This window comes from Ceratotherium simum, chromosome 29, assembly GCF_057802395.1.
Source record: "Ceratotherium simum simum isolate JZ-2026a chromosome 29, ASM5780239v1, whole genome shotgun sequence".
Taxonomy (NCBI): domain Eukaryota; kingdom Metazoa; phylum Chordata; class Mammalia; order Perissodactyla; family Rhinocerotidae; genus Ceratotherium; species Ceratotherium simum.
In genome coordinates, this window is record NC_141928.1 from 38,193,708 (window position 1) to 38,215,413 (window position 21,706).

At 44.8% G+C, this 21,706-nt stretch overlaps 1 protein-coding gene across 12 annotated transcripts; it reads right to left on the reverse strand.

Moving 5' to 3' along the window:
* Positions 1-274: 274 nt before the first annotated feature.
* On the reverse strand, positions 275-18,874 carry SLC25A51 (solute carrier family 25 member 51). Of its 12 annotated transcripts, XM_087419473.1 has the most exons (7): positions 18,715-18,874; positions 14,177-14,301; positions 12,437-12,657; positions 10,872-10,916; positions 10,667-10,782; positions 8,280-8,431; positions 275-4,588 (listed from the first exon to the last, which is right to left on the reverse strand). In XM_087419473.1, the coding sequence occupies exon 7, from the start codon at positions 4,544-4,546 to the stop codon at positions 3,653-3,655; it is 894 nt and encodes a 297-aa protein (XP_087275599.1). In that variant the 5' UTR covers positions 4,547-4,588; positions 8,280-8,431; positions 10,667-10,782; positions 10,872-10,916; positions 12,437-12,657; positions 14,177-14,301; positions 18,715-18,874; the 3' UTR covers positions 275-3,652. The 12 variants fall into 12 exon arrangements, with proteins under 12 accessions (XP_087275599.1, XP_087275600.1, XP_087275596.1 ...); XM_087419474.1 differs by lacking the exon at positions 8,280-8,431 and having other exon boundaries at positions 10,872-10,913; XM_087419470.1 differs by lacking the exon at positions 8,280-8,431.
* Between the last annotated feature and the right edge of the window lie 2,832 nt (positions 18,875-21,706).

Below are 21,706 nucleotides of genomic sequence, written 5' to 3' on the forward strand. Positions count from 1 at the left end.
CTCTGTAGAGAACAGTTTATTTCATGTGAGAAAAACTTGTAAAAAACAAAACGCTTTGCAGTTAAAGCCATCTGGAAAATTAACATTTCTGGAACTCCTCTTGATCAAACAAGATGGATAAATGAAGGATTGTTCTACCTACAAAGTTATCAGAGAAGTTGCTAGGAGTCAGAGTCGTGTGCTAAATGTTTTATTAACAAAAAGACTAATAGACTAATCTACCACAAAAAAGGAAAGTGCTAGTAACTCAACCACAAGAAAAGACCAAATAGAATGGACTTAAAAAAACAACTTTATTCCAAACAGAATTACCAAAAGAAGCATGTTAACTCTGAAACATTTAACAGATTTCATTTAAACTGATATAGTCACAAAACTCAAAATATCAAACAAAATATAAACAAAAACAGCCTTGTGTGCTTAACCACTTTATAATAAAGAAACTTTAAAAAAGGAAATATGTGGAGACTACCCCACAACATGGGAGCCACTCAAGCAGATATTTAATATTAAGCAAAAATATAGCGTTAAGTACAAAAAGTCCTCAAATTTATGGACAATGCCTGTTCAAGTCTTTGATACGCATTTACATGCACATGAGAAAACAAAGATGATTATTTTAATTTAAAGGAAGTCAAGTCTGAGTGCCTCCCCCTCTCCACACGGAACCTCCCATCCCACTTTCCTCCTGACTGCACCCTCGCACCACAGCCTGTCATCCACGCAGAACCAGCGTGGGTCAACGTGATCGCTCACCAGGCTGCCCCCAGATCCCACTTCACACAGCCTGCCGACCGCCCGTCATTCCCTCGCACGTCTGCGGAGCCTCATAACTGAGTGTCACCACTGTCATCGAGCTAGGGAATTTCAGGTCTCCATATACACAATTCTGTTTATTGCACAGTCCACAATACATAGCGGGTGATTATATGAGCAACCACAAGGGAAGATGAATATTGACTATTGAGACAAAAACATCAACTTTGTCTCCAACCACAAATGAAACAAAGACACACAAATTTGCCACCATATAGAGGTTGTGTTTGCTCTGTGGTGCAGTCCTGAGGGCTCAAACCACTCTAAGTGTGTTAAATATAGAACCAAGAACATATTTCGGGTGGCATCGGCCATGAAGTACAGGAGGCGCGCCCAGACACGCCCCGTGCTCGTGAGCCGCCTGCGGCACGTATGTGACAGAAAGGCCACTTTTAAAGCTTTCCAGACAAAGTTATTCGATCATGTTTGCCTTTTCAAAACTATTACCATACTAGTTCACGATGAAGGTAAAAACAATAGCTAGAATCTCTTAATAACACATTTTGACTTATTTTAAAGTTCAGACAAAGCTGTCGGCTACCACAGGTTCTGAATTTTTTGTTACATTTAAGAAGTCTATAGGACACCACCAAACCATCCCTGGTAACGTACTTGCAGTTTGGTCTTCAAAAGGTGTAAAAAGCAACAAAGAAATCCAAAAATATTATGACCATTAAAACCATTAAAAATATTTATTGTTTTTAAACGCCACACAATGGAGACAGCAGAAACCAAAGCATCCTCCTCTGAATTCTCACTTCAGGAAAGTGCTTTAGAACTCAGATTTCTATCCGCTTCGTGGAGTGTATAGACAAAAGCAAGCCCTGCCAAGTCCATCCCAAGGGCACAAGCCCAGCCCACTGCACCTGCCACACGCTGTGCGCCGGGACGCACCCGCGAGTGTTGAGGGACACGCACACGTGAATGAGGGGTCAGGCACCGCAGTGCCTTCATCATTCATTTCTGAAACTCAACCCACTTCAAACCCTGACTCTATTCAATAAGCCAAAGGACGCTACTCACATTTATTAGGTGTCAAGTTCTTGTTTTCTGAAATCCTTACATCTACACCTGGGTTTCTAAAGTAAACTACAATTTCCAGCACAACACTGTCAAACAGAGCTGCTGTAAAGCCACTGAGCCTCTCCACTGCCTGGAGCATGCTCCACAACGCTTCCTCGTCTTTCACAGCTGGAAGAAAGGTGTTCCCTGTAGCTGACCAGCCACACTGCATTTAGAGGTAAACATCTTTTTTGGACTATCTGCCCAGAAACTGAGTCAACTACCAATTGGGACCCTGATTTTATTTTGGTCGGTATGTGCACATATTCATACGCAATTACCCAGAATGAAGAAAAACTGGTAATAAGAAACCCAACTGCTCTGCCATGTTGGATGCTGGAAATCTTAACTACATAATATTTACAGATGTGGATTTTTAGGAGATTGATAAACCACTTTTCTAGGATATTTCGTATGTTTTACTAGTTATTCAATTGGTATATGAGTCATTTTGCCTTACTTGTCTGGAAAAAACTATTTTAAAACCTGATTCCTGGAGAAGTAGGTTTCTGTTAGCTAAGGGATGAGTGTGCCATCCAGCTCTCACCAACTACTAGAATTTAAAACTAACCCTTCAAATATCTTTATTTGGATTTATTTGGCTCTTTATTTAGATCTTATCCTCTCAAATTGTCTTATTGTTTTAATGATAAAATGGTAAAATTGGGTTCCCAAAATGTAAAAATCCTAGAAGTCTCTATTTCCAAGAGAAAAATAAAAAAGACAGCTGACACTGTGGAGTGAAAGGTATCCTGAGTCGTCCCCCTCCTCCGTAACATTCAGAAACCAGAAAAAATCTGGGATCCTACAAGAGACTTCCAAAATAAAATTTTATGAAAGTAGTTGTTTAAAAGCAGAGTTTCAAGAGAACAAGATATCTGAATATGACAAACTACTACTCAAAGAAAACAACCCCAAAGCTCTTCAATAAGTTGGCAACAATAAGTCAAAGAAATGGAGCTAAACCAAATTTGATCTACATGCAATTAATATGAAACATAACAGGGTGAAATGCCTATAACAAAATTTAACTTTCCTCATCTTTTGACAATGAAATAAGTGAAATTAATGGAAGGATATTTTGGAAGGGTTGAAGGTCCCATTCAGAACTAAACAGAAAACTTCCAAGCCCAGAAAGCAAACTGGGAGCTTCCACTCGCTGCTTGAGTCGACCACGTCTAAACAAACAGTCTAGATGACAATCCCAACAGGTGCTTAGTTTCAAAACTAATACAAGCAATTTATCATGAAAAGCCTACATCTAATAAGCTGTTTTTCTTCTCTGTTCTCCTCCGTCGTCCTACCATGTATAAGTCTAACAAAGTCTACCCTTTGCATCTCCACCTAAGAGCAGAGAAGCCAGAGATGGAGTAACAGAAGTCAGCCTGAGAATTCACGGGGCCCTGACAGCCTTTTCTCTGGCTGGTCATGGCCCTTACATTTCAATCCAGAAGGTTTAAAGACTTTTGCAGGAAAAACGGTATCTTGGCTATTAGTTTCCTTGTCAAAAGCCATCAGATAGACAGCTATTAACCAAGCAATTAGCCGAAAGTTCTCAGATAACAATAAAAAAAACCAAAAAACAAAATTCCTCAAATTTTCCTACTGAAACCTTTTATTCCGAATTTGTTGGGGCTTAAGGAAAACAGCTTTGCCCATAATTCACTGTGCCCTGGACTTATGACACCAACTTGTATCGGCCAATTAGGAATGAGGCCAAACTGCACTCTTCTTAGGTCTATTCAGTTGATAAATGGCACTTAAGTGACTTCGTTCATATAATCTTTAACAAGAACTCGTAAGTCGCATTGATTATGCCCCAAGAGATGAGGGACCGATGGTAATTCAGATGGGCACCTCTGAAAAGATTCGTCAGTTTCCTGTCCCGTTCTAGCCAGATTTTTTGGAAAACTTTGGGGAAAGACTGGAATTCCCCACCAATCTGAGACTGCATGCGAGTTTTTACAACATTAACTGGGAAAAACAAGATCCCCAACACGGCACCCAACAGACCTCCACAGATAAAATCATTGACCAAGTGAGCACTGTGAGTCGTGGCGGTCGGCAGATGTTCCTTGATGGGCCCTCGAAGGCCAAAAAAAAGGACATTGCTGAATCCATTACGGAACAGGATGGGCACCAAGCCTCGATAATACTCTCTCATTCCGTGGCATTTCAGTGCCTTGAAAGCATGATAGGTGTTTGTAAATTTGTCATGATGCTTGTGGTCCTGAAGCAATGTTTGAACTCTTTCCAATGGAGTGAAAATCGCTTCTGTTGTCCCTGCCAGTATTGCTGCCATGCTGCGGGTTGCAAACTCTGGGGTACTGACATGCTTACGGAGAACGCAAGATAAATCCTCATACAGACCAAACATAAGGGCCAGTGTGGTTGTCTTCTGCATTAAGGGGGGAAGGATTCCGCGATACAAGTTTCGAAATCCATCCCTCCTCAACTGCAGGACTGCATCCCGCGTTCTGATTCCATACAGCTGTTGCCGGAAGAGGACCTTCTGAATGGGAAAGGTGATGGCAATGTTGTTGAAAGCCGCACAGCAGCCACACAAGTAATGCTTCATCTCACCAACATCTGCAATACGAGGTGATATATCCTGTTTTGAAGATGTCAGGAGTGGCGGCCTCTTTTCATGAGCTTCTGAATCCACCATGTTGCTTAAGATCTTTTTTCTTCATGAAGGATTTTTTCTAACCTACAAATAATAAAATGACAATAGGTAAACCTTCAAATACAGCGCCAAACACACGGAATTTTGCCCTAATGCTTCCTCCAATTTCTGGACACTATCGCATTTTCCCTTTTAGACGGGATCAGCAGTGCTCCAAGTGCTGACCGAGGACCCTGAGGTCCCCGAGCCCCTTCCGAGGGTCCAGGAGGTCCTCCCGTTTCCAACTACACATCTGTACGAGGCTGGATCTTCTGCACCTACTGCAACGAAAACAACTTATCACACAGACCGAATGCAGAAGCAGATATGAGACCCACTCGTCTCTTAAGCCAGACATCAAAGAGATCTGCAAAACTGTACAACACAATCTTCTCATTAAATGTTTTTTTCTTTTGGAAAATAGTTATTTTTCATGAAAATGTGTTAACATGTAATGGGTTTATCACTGCTATTTTATAGACTTTTTTTTTTATAATTTTATTTATTTTCCCCCAAAGCCCCAGTAGATAGTTGTATGTCATAGTTGCACATCCTTCTAGTTGCTGTATGTGGACGCCGCCTCAGCGCGGCCAGAGAAGCAGTGCATCGGTGCGCGCCCGGGATCCAAACCCGGGCCGCCAGCAGCAGAGCGCGTGCACTCAACCGCTAAGCCACAGGGCCGGTGCTATCACTGCTATTTTGAAGTGAATTAATAGGGCCGGCCCCAGCCCTACTGGGGCTTTGGGGGAAAAAATAAATAAATAAAATTAAAAAATAAAAATAAAAAATAAAGTGAATTAATAAATATTTTAAAATTTTTATGTCTAAGACCATGAGCATTAATCCACATAAATAAAGGCTCTTTGGGGTCCACAATAACTTTTAAGTGTAAAAGGGCCCCGAGACCAAAAAACGTGAGGACTACTGGACTAGTTCATACGCATTACCTACACTACAGTACAGTATATACCATTATCCTGTGAAACAGACTCCAAGTCCTCCCATGAGAAACGCAACAGCAAGACATGCGTTCATTTACTCTGTTCGCTAACACTTAGTATCTACTCCGAACTAGGCCCTCTGCTCAGCGCTATGATTCAAAGACAAGGAACTCGCAAGAAACAGAAGATTGCCAAGGCAGACAGGTACACCACAGTGACAGCTTCTGTGACGAACAGCTGCTGTAGGAGCACACGAGAGGGACACCAAGCGTGCACTTGGGAAGATGGACGCTGGGAGAACAGGGTCACGGAAGGCTTGCAAGTAGGTACTATACACTACATTTTCACATGTTTAATTCTCAAAACAACTCCATAAACTAAACATTTTCCCGGTTTTACAGATGGAAAAACACAATCCTCTCCCTCGTCCAGGGTCGTCAGTAACTGGAAGGGCTGGCCTCTTGAAAGGAAGCCGGTCTGACTCCAGGGCTCATGTGCCCACTACCACACCACAGATGGCAGCAACCTTGGGAGGCTGCCTGGGACTGAAGGCGGCTATACCAGACCACGCTGAAAAAGGCCTGAAGCCTCAGCATACAGGCTTCGCCCAGGAGTGGAGCCAAGGCCAAGCTCTCCCCAGCAACACACCTGCTCCCTTAACATGGCAAGACCATTCCTCGCCAGTCATCTAAGGCTGCTTTTCCCCAAAAAGGGACCCAAATAGCTGGATCATCAAGAACAAGTCCTCCACCCCAGAAACAGTCCCAGAAACTACCTTTATTCAGGCACTATGTGGTAATTTTATTGTATGGTAGATACATCAGACCAAATATTTTAAAATGGATTCTAATTCCTCAACAGTAAGAGACCACGTTTAACTCTAACAACAAAAAATTAAATAGCCTGATTAAAAATGAGCAAAGGACTTGAACAGACAATTCTCCAAAGAAGATACACAAATGGCCAACAAGCACATGAAAAGATGCTCAACATCACTCATCATCAGAGAAATGCAAATCAAAACCACAACGAGGTATCACCTCATACTCATTAGGATGGTACTACAAAAAAAAACAGAAAATAAGTGTTGGTGGGATGTGGAGAAGCTGGAATCCTTGCGTGCTGTTGGTGGGAATGTAAAATGGCCCAGTCACTATGGAAAACAGTATGGAGGTTCTTCAAAAAATTAAGAATAGAAATACCTTATGATCCAGCTATCCCATTTCTGGGTAAATATCCAAAAGACTTGAAAGCAGGGTCTCCAAGAGATATTTGCACACCCACGTTCACAGCAGCACTATTCACAACAGCCAAGAGGCAGAAGCAACCCAAGTGTCCACTGATGGACGGAAAGACACACAGAACGTGGTATACACATACAACGAATACTATGTGGCCCTAAAAAGGAAAGAAATCCTGGGGCCGGCCCAGTGGTGTAGTGGTTAAGTTCACACACTCCACTTTGATGGCCCGGGGTTCGCGGGTTCAGATTCCAGTCGAGGACCTAGGCACTACTTATCAGGCCATGCTGTAGCAGGCATCCCACAGGTAAAGTAGAGGAAGATGGGCATAGATGTTAGCCCAGGGCCAGTCTTCCTCAGCAAAAAGAGGAGGATTGGCATCAGATGTTAGCTCAGGGCCAATCTTCCTCATCAAAAAAAAAAAAAAAAGGAAGATTTGAGATCCTGTTACACACTACAACATGGATGAAACCTGAGGACATTATGCCAAGTGAAATAAGCCAGTTATAAAAGGACACTGTATGATTCCACTTACATGAGGTACCTAGAGTAGTCAAGTTCAGCAAGACACAAATTAGAACAGTGGCTGCCAGGGGCTGGGGTGGGGGAGAGGACAGGGAGTTATTGTTTAATGGGTATAGTTTCACTTCTGCAAGATGAAAAAGTTCTTGGGGGGACCAGCCCGCTGGCACAGGTGGTTAAGGGCGTGAGCTCCACGGCAGCGGCCCAGGGTTTGCCAGTTCGGATCCCAGGTGCGCACTGACACACCCCTTTTCAAGCCATGCTGTGGTGGCGTCCCATATAAAGTGGAGGAAGATGGGCATGGATGTTAGCCCAGGGCCAGTCTTCCTCAGCAAAAAAGAAGAGCACTGGCATGGATGTTACCTCAGGGCTGATCTTCCTCACAAAACAAAAAAAAAAGATGAAAAAGTTCTGGAGATCTGTTTTATAACAATATAAATACACTTAACGTTATTAACTGTACACTTCAAACCGGTTAAGATAGCAAATTTTATATGTATTTTTTACCACAATAAAAAAAAGATTACATGTAAGGGTTTCAATGGTAAATAAAGAGAAAAAGAAAACAGGGCAGATAAACCATTTAGGTCTTTAACCTATCACAAAAAAACATAAAAAACTCAAGCAAACCAAGTTTCCTTATCTTTTTTCCTCCCCACACCACACACATGCTGCCGTCAACTCTAAGCATTCAGGACAAAAGCCGCTGCAGGGAAGTGTCACCGCTGTGAAGGCAGGTCAGGTGCAGAGCCGAGGCACAGAGGGCCAGAAAGCGTCAGTTCCGAGGAGCTTCCATCTGCAGGAGCCACAGACACGTAGCGAAATACAGAGCACACACAGCTGCACTTTTCCTCCTAAGAATACAGCCTAGGGAAATACTTATTAACACAGGGTGTTCACTATACGAAAATGTAACAATCACAAGATTCAACTACAAGACAGTCACAACAGTGCTCTTAACAGAAATACTGAATAAAAATTAAATGCTCCACAGTAAGGGACGCACTGCATAAATGAAGATGTATCCATCACCTGAAAGGATATCACGTAGATAGTACAAATAAAGCAGTATTGGGGGCCGGCCCAGTGGCGTAGCAGTTAAGTTTTCGCGCTCCGCTTCGGTGGCCTGGGGTTTGCAGTTTCGGATCCTGGGCGCAGACCTACGGACGGCTCATCAAGCCATGCTGTGGAGGCATCCCACATATAAAATAGAGGAAGATGGGCACAGATGTTAGCTCAGGGCCAATCTTCCTCAGCAAGAAAAATAAAGAATAAAAATAAAATAAAGGAGTATTTAAGGTTCAGTATGTTAATTTTGAATTTTTAATGGTGTTAATGAAATTTTAGATAGTAGTGAGTCCTTTTTTTGATCAATAAAGTGTTACAGGAAAAAACCCAAAAACTAAGGAGAATATCTTTTACTGACATGGTACAATCCTGTTTTTATCAATATACATATAAAAAAGCTAAAACGGGAGGGGTGGGGTGGCTGGCCCGGTGGCGCCAGCGGTTAAGTGCACGCGCTCTGCTGCGGCGGCATGGGGTTCGCCAGTTCGGATCCCGGGCGCACACCGATGCACCGCTTGTAGAGCCATGCTGTGGCGGCGTCCCACATAAAGTAGAGGAAGGTGGCCATGGATATTAGCTCAGGGCCAGTCTTCCTCAGCAAAAGAAGAGGAGGATTGGCATCAGATGTTAGCTCAGTGCTGATCTTCCCCACAAAAAATCAAAAACAAAAACAAAATAAACAAAAAAAGCTAAAATGGGTAGTTTATATTTTCTCATTTCATAACACTATTATTTTCCTTTTCTATATATGTGTATATATATATATATATATATATATGTATATATATATACACACACATTTTTTTTTTGCAAGGAAGACCAGCCCTGGGCTAACAACCGTGCCCGTCTTCCTCCACTTTATATGGCACGCCACCAGAGCATGGCCTGACAAGCGGTGCATCGGTGAGCACCCGGGATCCAAACCCAGGCTGCCAACAGCAGAGCGCGAGCACTTAACTGCTATGCCACGGGGCCAGCCCCTCGTTTTCTATACTTTTCAAGTTAAATTTGTCTCAGTCTATTCAACTCTGCTTTCAAAGCTGGAGACACTGACCACAATGAAGGTCTAATTAGGATGACGAAAGGCCAAGAGGGACACTGATCAAAGTTCCGAAGTGACCAAAGGCAAACTGCTGCACATACACTGGCGCCCAGGCCACCACCCTGCGGGGTGAGAAGGCAAGTCGGCCGAAGAGATCGTTCCACTAGGTCCTGAAGCCACGCTGGGGATGCGGTGCGCATCGCAGTCAGGGTCCACTCGACAAGCATCAGTCCTCCTATCTGTTTCCTTCCTCCCTAAATTCTTTGTAATAAAGGTGTTTTTGTATTTGCTTCATTCAGACTTAGAGGATAACACTGTCAGGAAGACTTTCGTTTACTTTTGCAGGGAGTTTCTTGTTTGCCTGCTTCTACACTGGTCTCCCGGTACACTAAGAGAATCAAATCCAACCAACTTAGTCCACTCCTGTACCGTTCCAGGCACACCGCCCCAGGTGTCAGAGATCGCAGAGAATTCAAGACCCTGGCCTCAGGGGAGATAAGACGTGCAAATAATTAGACCACAGTGTGATAAATGCAATCACACGGTACGTACGAGGTACAAAGGCCCCACAGAGGCAGGGGTCATTCACCAGGGGTCCGGAGGGAATGACAGGGCAGGCCACAGCCTCTGGGCAGGGTTCTGAACTTGGAACAGGACTCCCAAGGCACGTAAGGGTGAAGCACATATTAACCAAAGGTGGCACAGGCTATGGTGTAGGTCCTGCACCAAAGGAGCAGCAGTATCTCGTTCTTGAGGAATGATTCAAGCACGTCCTGCAGGGCGGTAATGTGGGTGGGAGACAGATGGGTGGCACACAAGGATGGAGGAGCAGGCGAGCGCCTGTGTTAGGAGAGACCCTCAGAAAGATCCCAAGACCCTCTGACACGACTATGTACTATTTTTCTCCTTTCTCATGTGAAGCAAATGGAAACAAACGATTTTCCTTAAGTATGTTATACCAAGATCTGTGTGCCCTTTTCCTTGTAGTAAGAAGAAAATGTAACATCTGCACACTTTGGCCCAAAGCCTCTCTGTCTGGAGCTTGAGTTGGCTTGCTAACGTTTCTAGTAGAAAAGATGACCTTGCCCTCATTGAGAAGCACTGTGACTAGATTCCGTTGCAGGCCCCAAGTCTGCCCCAAGGAAGGTCACAAAAGGCGTCAGGGAACTTTGCTCCCCACTGAAAGTCACCTGGTTACTCCTATAGAACTCGACATGCCAGGGGTCCAACCTTTCACCTTCTGCCCCCATGACCAGGGGAGCCAGACCACCCGTGGGCGCCAAAACCCGTTTATCTGAAGAAACCTCACCTGTGCCGAGGGCTGCACACAGTGGGACTCGCATCTGAATGCTGCTTAGCACCATCCTGGATGGCGAATAAAGGCACAGTAAAAACTGTCCCCTGGTGTTCTGAAAATCTGTTCCACTGCAATTTAAATAAAGTAAGGCCTGGCTCAGAGAGAGGAATTATTTCTAATCTTGGCAGGTATTAAAGCAGTTAGATTATGAAGTTACCTGTATGCTCGGCCGAGAGAGGCCAGATTCCTTGGAGTTGGGCTTCTTGTAGATCCAATAAAACAACAAATAGATCATTCAAATAAAAATTCACAAAACAAATGGGTATTACTTTTTAAGAAAAATATTTACAGATTAAATTTACATATTAAAAAAGATATGGGTTTTTTTTTTTTTTGGAGAAAAATAAAGTAGTAAACCAATTAAATACATAGACATCTTCTCCCTCCAGGGACACACTCCCCGGGCTCAGATCCCCTTCATCTCTTGCCTGACTAGTGTGAGAGCCTCTTTACTAGTCACCTGACTAGTCACACTCACTCCACCACCCTCTTTACCCCCACCAACCTATCCATCCATCACTAAAAAATGCACAAAAAGAGCAAACTACTAAGTGAAACAATCAAGGTATATAACAATGCATTTTGGAATCTTCTAATAACAGCACAGAGACACCCCAGCCTTCTGAACGGCTGCACAATATTCTATCAAATGGGTGTATTATACATCATTTATTCTACCTCCTATTCATGGTCGCTGTTTGTTGTTTTTTCCTTTTTTGTTTTTTTAAAAAATGCTGCAATGGGCAACCTTGTACCTTGCTTGGGTGAACTCGCACAACCTCATCTATCTGCAGGGTGCATCTTTAGAATGGGACTGCTGGCTCCAAGAGTACCACACGTCAATTAGAGAGCTCCTCCACACTGCCCAGAAACTCACGATGACTGCATCTCCAGTAAGGGCACGGCCAGGACCGTTTCTCTACCATTCCCAGCACCAGGAACTGATATGTAATTTCTGACAATCTGATGGGTGAAAATCTCCTTCTGTCATTTAAACTTCTGAATAAAACTCAGCATTTTTCATTTAATATTGACCATTTGAATTTCTTTAACTCTAAATTTTCATGTTACCTATTTTTCTGTAGGCACCTCATTTTTTTTATTGATTTATAAAATTTCTTCATATGTGAAAAAAATCAATCCTAGCTATATTAAATTGTGACAAATACTATTCCCACTTGATATCATTTTCGTGATACTGAAATTCTTAATTTGGATATTAAATCTATCAATCTTGGCTTCTGGGCTGTGTGTCCTCCACAGAAGGCCTTCATCACTCTACAATTATAAACAAGTAATCCACTCGTCCTTCACAACTTCCCTGGCTTCATGTATCATCGGTACTGTAACCTCTCTGGAATTGCAGTGTAAGGAGTGAGGCAAAGATAAGAGATGGTCCAGTAAACTCACTGACAAACGTCCTTTCCATCACTGGCTAGCATAATCTGAACACCCACAAGCTCCTGCACTTACTTCTGCACTCCCTGCCGTTCTAATAGCCTAGTATTTCTTCTCTAGCACCAACCCGCTTTAACCTACTGTAGCATCACAACAGATTTCATTGTCTATTTGGCTTCCCCCTCTACTCTTATCAGACTTATCAGTTTGCCTGGCTCTCACACCTTTCCAAGTAAACTTTAGTGTATTTTTGTCATATTCCTCCCAAAAATCTTGTTGGTATTTTATAGGGGAAGTGACTTTATAAGTTTAAAGAATTGTCACCTGGGGGCCGGCCCCATGGCATAGTGGTTAAATGAGCACACTCCACTGCTGACAGCCCGGGTTCGGATCCTGGGCGCGCACCGATGCACTGCTTGTCAGGCCATGCCGTGGTGGCATCCCACATAAAGTGGAGGAAGATGGGCACGGATGTTAGCTCAGGGCCAGTCTTCCTCAGCAAAAAGAGGAGGACCGGCATGGATGTTAGCTCAGGGCTGATATTCCTCAAAAAAAAAAAAAAAAAGAACAGTCACCTTTTCAAAATTGAACCTTACAAGGATATGGTGTCTTCCTATTTACTTGTATCTTTTTACAAACTTTAGTAGCATTTTAAAATTTTTTCATATACATCTTAAGTATTTCTTATGTCTAGGTATTAAAATACCTTTTCAGTCGCTATTAATACTTCCAATTAATTTTCTAACTGCTTTTTGTCTACATATGAAAAAGCTACCAATTCTTGTGTGTTAAAGTTAGAACCAGCCAACTTACTGAATCCTCTTACTATTTCTCAGTTTTTTGGTGGATTTGCTTCAATTCCCACTATAGTCATGCACTGCATAATGATGTTTTAGTCAACAATGGACCGCATATAAGATGGTGGTCCTATAAGATTAGTACCATACAGCCTAGGTGTATAGTAGGCTATACCGTTTAGGTTTGTGTAAGCACTGTAGGGGAGGAAGAAATTTTCCTGCACCCTTCTAGGCTCTTCTGGCTGGTCTACGAATTAAATTGACAGGAGACAGATTAACAAGAGAAAAACAAACAAGAGTTTAATAACACATACATATGGTACAAACTCAGGAAAACCAAATAACTCACCAAAATGGCCAAAGCTCTCCCCTTAAATAGCATCCTCGGCTAAACGACAGATGATGTTGGGGGTGGGGAGAGGCAGGGACTTCAAAGGGAAGGCAGGCAATTTACAGGTGGCGGAACCAGTATTTGGCCACAGAGAAATAGAACACAAAGGGGAGCCCAACAAACAGGCTTTTCTAGGTCCCTCCCTTTAGAGAGTTTTCAAACACAGGAAGGGAATATATATTAATTCCTGGTTTACTAAAGTTCAACTACCTCCACCCCTTCCCACCACCACTAAATCAGGAATCTATCTTGAACTTTGGTCAAATGCTTTTAGGAAGCTACTGAGATAATCACATGGATACTGGAGACAGAACCAGTGTAACATTTAAGAGTTATGGCTAATGGCCTCGGTTCCAAACCCTGGCTCCCCCACTTATCTACTATGTGACCTCTGGTGAGTCACTCATGTCCCTATGGCTTAGTTTCCTCATTTATGAAACAAGGATGTCACCCACCTCAGAGGCTGGCTCACTTAATTGAGTTAATACACGTGAAGCACCCAGGAGAGGGGTTTGGAGCACAGCAGGTGCTCAACAAGGATGAGCTATTATTACTGTTCTTTTCTGATGTATTTATTTTGTGTATACATTAGCATATTTCTTGGTAATTACTCTTGTAATAAGAAGATGAATCCTACTTGGCCATGGTGAAATATTTTTTTAATGTATCGTTAAATACCATTTGCTAATACTTTAAAATTTCACATCACTATTCACAACATCAAGTTTTCTATTTTAGTGCTATCTTCATGTTAAGTTCAGGTGTCAATGTTCCACTGGCCTTGTAAAAAGAATCTATTATTTTTCCTTCCTTACACTGGTGAACAATTTAAATCTTATCAAAATTATCTTTTTCTCAAAAGTTAAAAAAATTCACCTGTAACACCATCTGGGCCTGGTGTTTTGGGAGATGGTAGTTTTTTGATAAGTTTCTCAATTTCTTCCATTGTTATTGGTCTGTTAGGTTCTCTCTTCTGGAGTCAGCTGTGATAAACAGATTTCCTTAAAAAAAAAAAAAATTCTAGTTTATTTACATAGTTTTATAAAGCACTTGATGTTTTAAAAAATACTTCTGATCTTGTACACTTATATTCCCTTTTTTCTTGAGCAGGGTAGCCAGTTTACCTAATTTACATTCCTCCCGTCCCAAGAAAGAATCAGCTCTTGAGTTTACCAATTTTACTATTTTTCAGTTTTTAAATTTGCTTTTCCTCCTTATTATCTTTTTCTCCTGCTTTGTCTAGGTTTATTTTGTTCTAATTTCTTGAGTTAGATGCTTATTTTTATTTAGTCTTTATTTCATAATTTGAGTGTTTAAGGCTATGTATTTTCCTTTGAGCAAAACTTTTATTCCTTTTTAAGATACTGTCTGGAGAATTTTGGTCTAACTGGTGGTCACCTCACCACCCGTATCATGTCCTGTTTCTTTGCCATAGGGGCTTTGATTTGGGATTGTATACACCCCTGCCCAGGGCCCATGCCTGTTGTGGCTTTGTGAATCACATCACATTCGTTATTTATGAGCAGGAGAGGAACATCTCTCTCATGGTCCACAGGAAAGAGCCTACAGGGATGGATCCTGATATCCGGCAACCGTCCTCCAGTCTCAAAAGGTTCAATGACAAATACACCCTGAAGCTGACCTTCATCAGTGGGAGAACAAAACAGCAGCAGGAAGCCAAGTTCATTACTAAGTTTTCTGACCACAGTGGGACACTGGTCACGGATGCATATGAGCCTGAAATATCCAGGCTCCATGACAGTCTCGCCACAGAAAGAAAAATAAAATAGCCAATTCTAAGAGCAGCCATCTTTCTGCTGGATCATGCTAAAATATAGTGTGAGGGGGAAAGAAACAGAGAACTTAAATGTTTGATAAAGTAAGAAGCGTTAAAAATGTCCCTGTTTTGTCCTGCAATTTTAGTCCATTCTGGATAAACAGGATTTTCTAGCACAGACAGGAGAAGTTGACACTCTGACATGTAGCTACAGCCTCCTTGATCTGCTGGCTGTGTTGTTTCGATTCGCTTTCCTGGAGAAGGATTTTGCTAAAAGCCGAGCAGACGTCCCCCTTCGTGCCCAGCAGCACTTCAGTCCTTCACACAGGACAGCAGCGCCTGCAGCACTGAAGACCCAACTTCACAGTCTGCTGCTGTCTTTGTGCTCATTCCTGTTCCAACAGCTCTTTCCCGTACGTAACTCAGGAGGAAACTTCTTGTGTGTGACAGCTTTCCTTCACACACCATTTTTGTGACTGTGTATATACCTGACTTGGGGAGAACTGAGGAAAAAACACAGCTTTTTAATTTGTTTAAAATACACCCCTGCCTATCACATTTTGTGCTGTCAACCAATTAAAGCAAATGGCATTTCCAGTTAAAAAAAAAGTTCTATAGATGCTTGAGGAGAAGTTTGCAGGGTATAGAGTTTGATAATTATCGATGACTTAGTTTACTACATCCTTGTTACTGTTTCAGCTGACAGACATGAGTTTAAAAAATCAGTACTGGGCCGGCCCCGTGGCTTGGTGGTTAAGTGAGCGCGCTCCACTGCTGGCGGCCCGGGTTCGGATCCCGGGCGCGCACCGACGCGCTGCTTCTCCGGCCATGCTGAGGCCGCGTCCCACATACAGCAACTAGAAGGATGTGCAGCTATGACACACAACTATCTACTGGGGCTTTGGGGGGAAAAAATAAATAAATAAAATCTAAAAAAAAAAAAAAAAATCAGTACTACACTTGCCATTCTAAGATTCACCAACATTTAAAAAACAACTTAGTTGGGCCGGCCCCGTGGCTTAGCGGTTAAGTGCGTGCGCTCCGCTGCTGGCGGCCGGGGTTCGGATCCCGGGCGCGCACTGACGCACCGCTTCTCCGGCCATGCTGAGGCCGCGTCCCACATACAGCAACTAGAAGGATGTGCGGCTATGACATGCAACTATCTACTGGGGCTTTGGGGGGAAAAAAATAAATAAATAAAATCTTTAAAAAACAACTTAGCATAGAAATGCTTTCCTCCTCTTCCAAGTTTCAGGACTAAACAATGCTAAAATCAACAAAAATATTAAGATTAATGTATATATGATTACACAATAACACCTTGTGACAATGTAAAAAGTTTCATTTTTACATACTTACATAACAATATATTTTAAATTCTAAAGTCGCCATCTACAAGCTGTTTAACAATATATGCTCCTTGATAATACAAACCAAGTTATTTGTACATTTGAACAAAATTTTGTCCATGTTCATTTTTAATTTTTATTGGAATGGTACTTGCACTACTCTCCAAAATTTTGCAAATTAAAGTTACTTCATCTAGTTTGTCATGACTGCTTGTAATAATGGGGACTGTTATTAAACAAATAGAAAACTGTGGCTAACAGAAGTCAGCCATTTATTGACCACTGTATCGAACCATTTTAAGAAATCTTAAGAACATTACTGTACATTTAGAGTCTCAGATTTTAAAAACAGGCCTGGACACAGGAAAAAGGAATGTAATGAAATCTTCCCAGACTTCACAGATTTAAAGCTTTCCGTCTAGTTTCATCCTACACACCAGGATGGTGTGAACAGGTTCTTAATTTAGCAAACAGAAGGAAGAAGAGTGTGCTAGGTATTCTCTGGCAATGAAGTTTAGAATTTTGCATGTTTATTCTGTGAACATGGCTAAATTTAGTTGCTAAACTGATTTATTTATTTAAATTGTTTAATATGGATAATTCTTCGCAATTTATTGCAAAATTCATTTACTGTAATTTTACACGTTTACTACCTAAAACATTCAATCTATCTCAACATTAGGAAGCAAAATTAATGAAGATGACTTCCAAGCAACTGCATAAAAATATCAAACTTTTATAGCCTAAGAAAATAGTGTCAAGTCTAAACACTCACTGTAATTTACAGCCCACGTGGATCAGCACGACCCAGATGTGATCCCAGCACAAAGGCCTTTGTGCAAAAACCGGGGAGGGCCGGCCCCCGTGGCTTAGCGGTTAAGTGCGCGCGCTCCGCTGCTGGCAGCCTGGGTTCGGATCCCGGGCGAGCACCGACGCACCGCTTCTCTGGCCATGCTGAGGCCGTGTCCCACATACAGCAACTAGAAGGGTGTGCAACTACGACATACAACTATCTACTGGGGCTTTGGGGGAAAAATAAATAAATAAAATCTTAAAAAAAAAAAAAAGCAGTTTTTTTTTTTTTTAAAAACCGGGGAGAAGGCAATTGTAATTCTCAAAGGAAGTGAACTGCCAGAGTCAGCACTCACAAGATCAGTTTGGGCCCTAGTCCTAGTTCTGACACTATCTCGCTACTATACATACAAGTCAGTGTCTACATAAGTAAAAAATCCACTTCTCTAGGCTTAAACTACCAAAGAAGAGAAGAGACCAGGTAAGTCCACTCTCTTTAGAGCTAACGGCTTGCCATTTTCCCCTGAGATGCACTAAGGGTGACTCCAGATCCGAAGCGCCTAACCTGTGCTCTGGAACCACTAGCGGACCTGACCAGTCCTAGCGCCTTTTGACTTGATGGATTCCTTTCAAAGCCAAGAGCGGAGAAGGCTCGCACTACACATTTACTTTAAGGGCTTCTGTTTCACAGCTTACAGGCAGAAAAACAGAAGGTGGGAATTAAGACCAGCTGAGAACAGCTGTAAGGGGCAAAATTAAGGTTACGCCGAAGGGTAAATATAGCTGAGACATCGACATGGTCCATGCAGCTAAGCTTAATACCAAATAATTGGTACAGAGATTTACAGTGAACAAAACGACCCTCCCCCCCACCCCAAAAAAGCCTTATACAACTGAGTTTCCCACAACGCCATGCAACGCGGTGTCGCAGAATAAGCAGGGCACGGCTGAACTCACCGCTCTCCAAGCGTCCACATCCCCCACAGTGATAAGAGGGAGGGGAGGGGGCCGGACAGGCTCGCCAAGGCCCCTCCCGTCCCTGACCCTCAGGAGGCAGCGGTCCCGGAAGCCCAAACCCCGGGGGGCAGGGGCCCTTCCGTCCCAGCGCCACCAGCGCCGCTCCCCGCGCAGGCGACGCCCCGCCCCGCCCCGCGGCTCGTGCGCGTCGGGAGGCCCCTCCCCGCGCGGGGCGCGCCCGGAGCATCGCACCGCCGCCTTCGCAGGAAGGGCTCGCACGGGCAGCCCGGCGGCAGGCGGGGGAAACGACCGCGCGAGCGCCCCCCGCCCGGCCCTGCGGCTACGAGCCCCTCCCCGGGACGGCGCGCGCGAGCGGCGGGGCGCGCCGGGGGCGCAGTGAGCGCGCGGAGAGAGGCGGGCCCCCGCGGGCGCGCCGGAGGGCCGGGCCTCGGCGGCCTCCTCAGCCCCTCAGTGCTCCCACTCTCCGCACGCAGAGCCGGGGAGCCCCGAGCTTCCCTGTGCCCGCTCCCCGCACTCACCCATCGCCGCGGGCGCCGGCCCCACGCCCGGCAGCCGCCCGCCCGCCCGCAGGTCGGCGAGCGCCCGAGCCCGCGAGCAGCGCCCGCGCAGGCGCAGACCTTGACCGTCTCCGGTGGGCGGGGCGGGACGCGCTGGCCGCCGCCCGGGCCCGGTCACGTGAGGAAGACGGCGCCGCGCCGCCTCTCCTTAAGCCCGCGGAGAGTCGGGGGACGCCGACCGACGCTTCCTGGCCGCCGTTCGCCGCGGCAGGGCAGGTATAGGGCGCCCATCACACTAATCATAAGGCACTGGGGTTGCGCGAGCCGGCGTTCCCTTGGCACCTACGGTGGCCTTGCCGTGTCACAAACAGCCAACGCGTTCTCTAGCGTGCAGCCTGCGGGAGGATCGTGGGAATTGACGGCTGTGGGTGGGGAGCGCTGACGTCTTGAATGTGCCCCGCCTAGTCCCCTGTGTAGCCTTGGTTGGATTTCATCAGACCCTGGAGTGGCCTTTTGTCAGCGGTTCACAGAAGAACGCCTTTGTGTGCTTTAGGATGTACAAATCACTTAACCCTGTTTCTTTTCAACCTCAGGTGACTTGGAGGTCTTGGTCTCCACTGCACTGCGAGTTAGGAAACCTAGGTCAAGTCATAGTCCTGATACTTCCTGGGAGGGACCTTGGACAAGTCACTGGTCCCTGAGCCCCAAATCCCTGTCTGAAAAGTAACGCCTGCCTTGCCTGTATCTCGGCCCTTGTAAGAATCACTGGGAGTAACCGTCTGACTCTAACTTGTCACCCGGAAGGCACACAGCAGACGAGAGAAAGGTCAGCCTGGGCGGAGAGGCTCTCCAGGAGCCTCGTCAAATGTGTGAAGTGCATGCACTTGGCTTGGGGTTAGTCGAATAGGTAGCTCCACTGGAGTGAAGCGTTAGTCAGGGGATCTGCTCTAGGGGGGTGGCTTTCCCTGCCCACTTCCCCCGAGAGCACTCTGTAGATACTGACTCCAAAATTTTGTCTGGTCTGCTTGAGCTGGCCTGCTCAACGGTTTCTTGGGATGTGGGAGACCTTGCTGCCTAATTTCAGCACCCACTCTACTGAGGTACCTACAGTGTGCCATGGTCCATGCCTAAGCTCTCTTGGGGAGCTCAGTCTAATGAAGGATATAAAAACAAAAGACTCTGGAAATTCAGAGGCATGAGGGGCCTTTCCCCTTGAAAAGAGAACCAGGGATGGCTTCATAGGGTAGGAGGTGTTTGAACTGGGCCTTGGAGGATGAATGAGTGGAATTTGGACTAGGGGAGAAAGTCACAGTGGCCGGAGATAAGGTTGTTAAGGTCAGGTGGTGGGGTCTGATAATGCAAATCCTGCCTGTCAGACGCAGGCACCTGACACACAGTGAGGCTCCACAGGATAACGACAGGGCCACGCAGTGGTTTGGAATGATTAATCAGGCAACACTTGGGAAGGGCATTTACCTCAAAATCATGCTTGCCCTGTCTCGTGTGAATTCCTATTCATATGGATTATTTGAAAAAAATCAGGCATCCACTGTGTTCATAAGCATAAATAATTCATTTCAGATTAGAATGGAGAGGTTATTCTCCTGTGGTAAAACCTGAAGAGGAGGAAAAGATTGAAATTAAACACACAGTTGGGGCACAGCAGACACCAGCGAGTGAGGAAGTCCCAGGCCAACAGGAGCGCTCGAGCCAGTCCAGTTCTGTCCTGCTGCGGGCCACAGTGCGGGCATCTTAGTTCCTTGTCAGAAACCCCTATGCCCTTAATTGGCTCTTCTTGGGCATGAATGTTGGAGATCAAAACTCTCTATTTTCTGATTCAGGCTCCATCATCAAGTTAGCCTTTCATTTCTCTGTCCTCATCCACCCATACTTTCATTCATTCTTCAGTCTCTGAAACTGTTCTCCATACCTCCAGCCTCCCTGTCAGCTGTCAGATAATATCCTTTTAACCCAGCTTTGATCATGTCACTGCTCAGCTTAAAAACCTCCAGTGGTTCCCTCTGGCCTCCCAGTAAATCCAAACTCTTTCACTCAGCACGAGGGCTGTGAGTGTCCTGGCCCTTCTGCCTGTCCACCTCATCCCCAGCTACATTCTGTGCTTTGGCTGTGTGCTATCTCTCAGTGTTTTGCAAATCCTTGTGTTCCTTAAGCCTTCCCTCCCCTTTCCCCATCGACTCTTCACCCGTGAAACATGTGAACCCTTCAAGGCCCTTTGCCTCTTCCTCCAGAAAGCCTTCTCTGATCACCCTGGCTCTTGCCTTTGCCTTCCCATAGCACCAAGTCTGGGGCGGTTCCAACATCCTGCCTTATGTTATTGTCGTGTGTGAAGGTGTCTCCCTTTTGCGTGGCCAGCTCACCAGGGCAGAGCTGTCTGACTTGTGTCTGGCCCCAGAGGCGCCTTGCTCCTTCCCTGGCCCTCACCTCCGTGTCAGAGTTGCAGAGCTTCCCGCTGTGCTGGGGCGGGGCGGGGCGGGGGGGAGCAGGCTGTCCTTGAATTCCTTCAGTCCCTCTGTCCCTGGGGCTGGTCCGTGAGTCCAGGACGTGCTCCCTTTCTCCTTCGCTCCTTTTCAGACCCACATTGATCTAGCAGCTTACACGATCTGCATATATAACACATTTAACTGAGCCAAAGGTTTTACCCCACAAGCCTGTGAGCTGGTCTGTTCTATTCCATTTATTCATTAATTGATTTTCATGCTGGTGGGGACCCACTAAATCAGTGAGTCTTTACATCAGAAGTATCTAGGAAGCTTTAAAAACCAAATCAAACCAAAACAAAAAAACCTGAGATTCTGATTTAATTAGTCTGCAGTGGGACCTGGTGTGTTTGAAAAGCTCCCCCGGTGTGCTTAGGTTGAGACTAACTAAATCCCTGCTCTTCAGTGCGCCTAATGATAAGAATCACCTGAACTTGGCCAAGCATCCTGTGATCCTAGGCTTGCAGCGTCCGCATCACCTGGGAGCTTGTTAGACATGATTCTTCCTGGCCCGC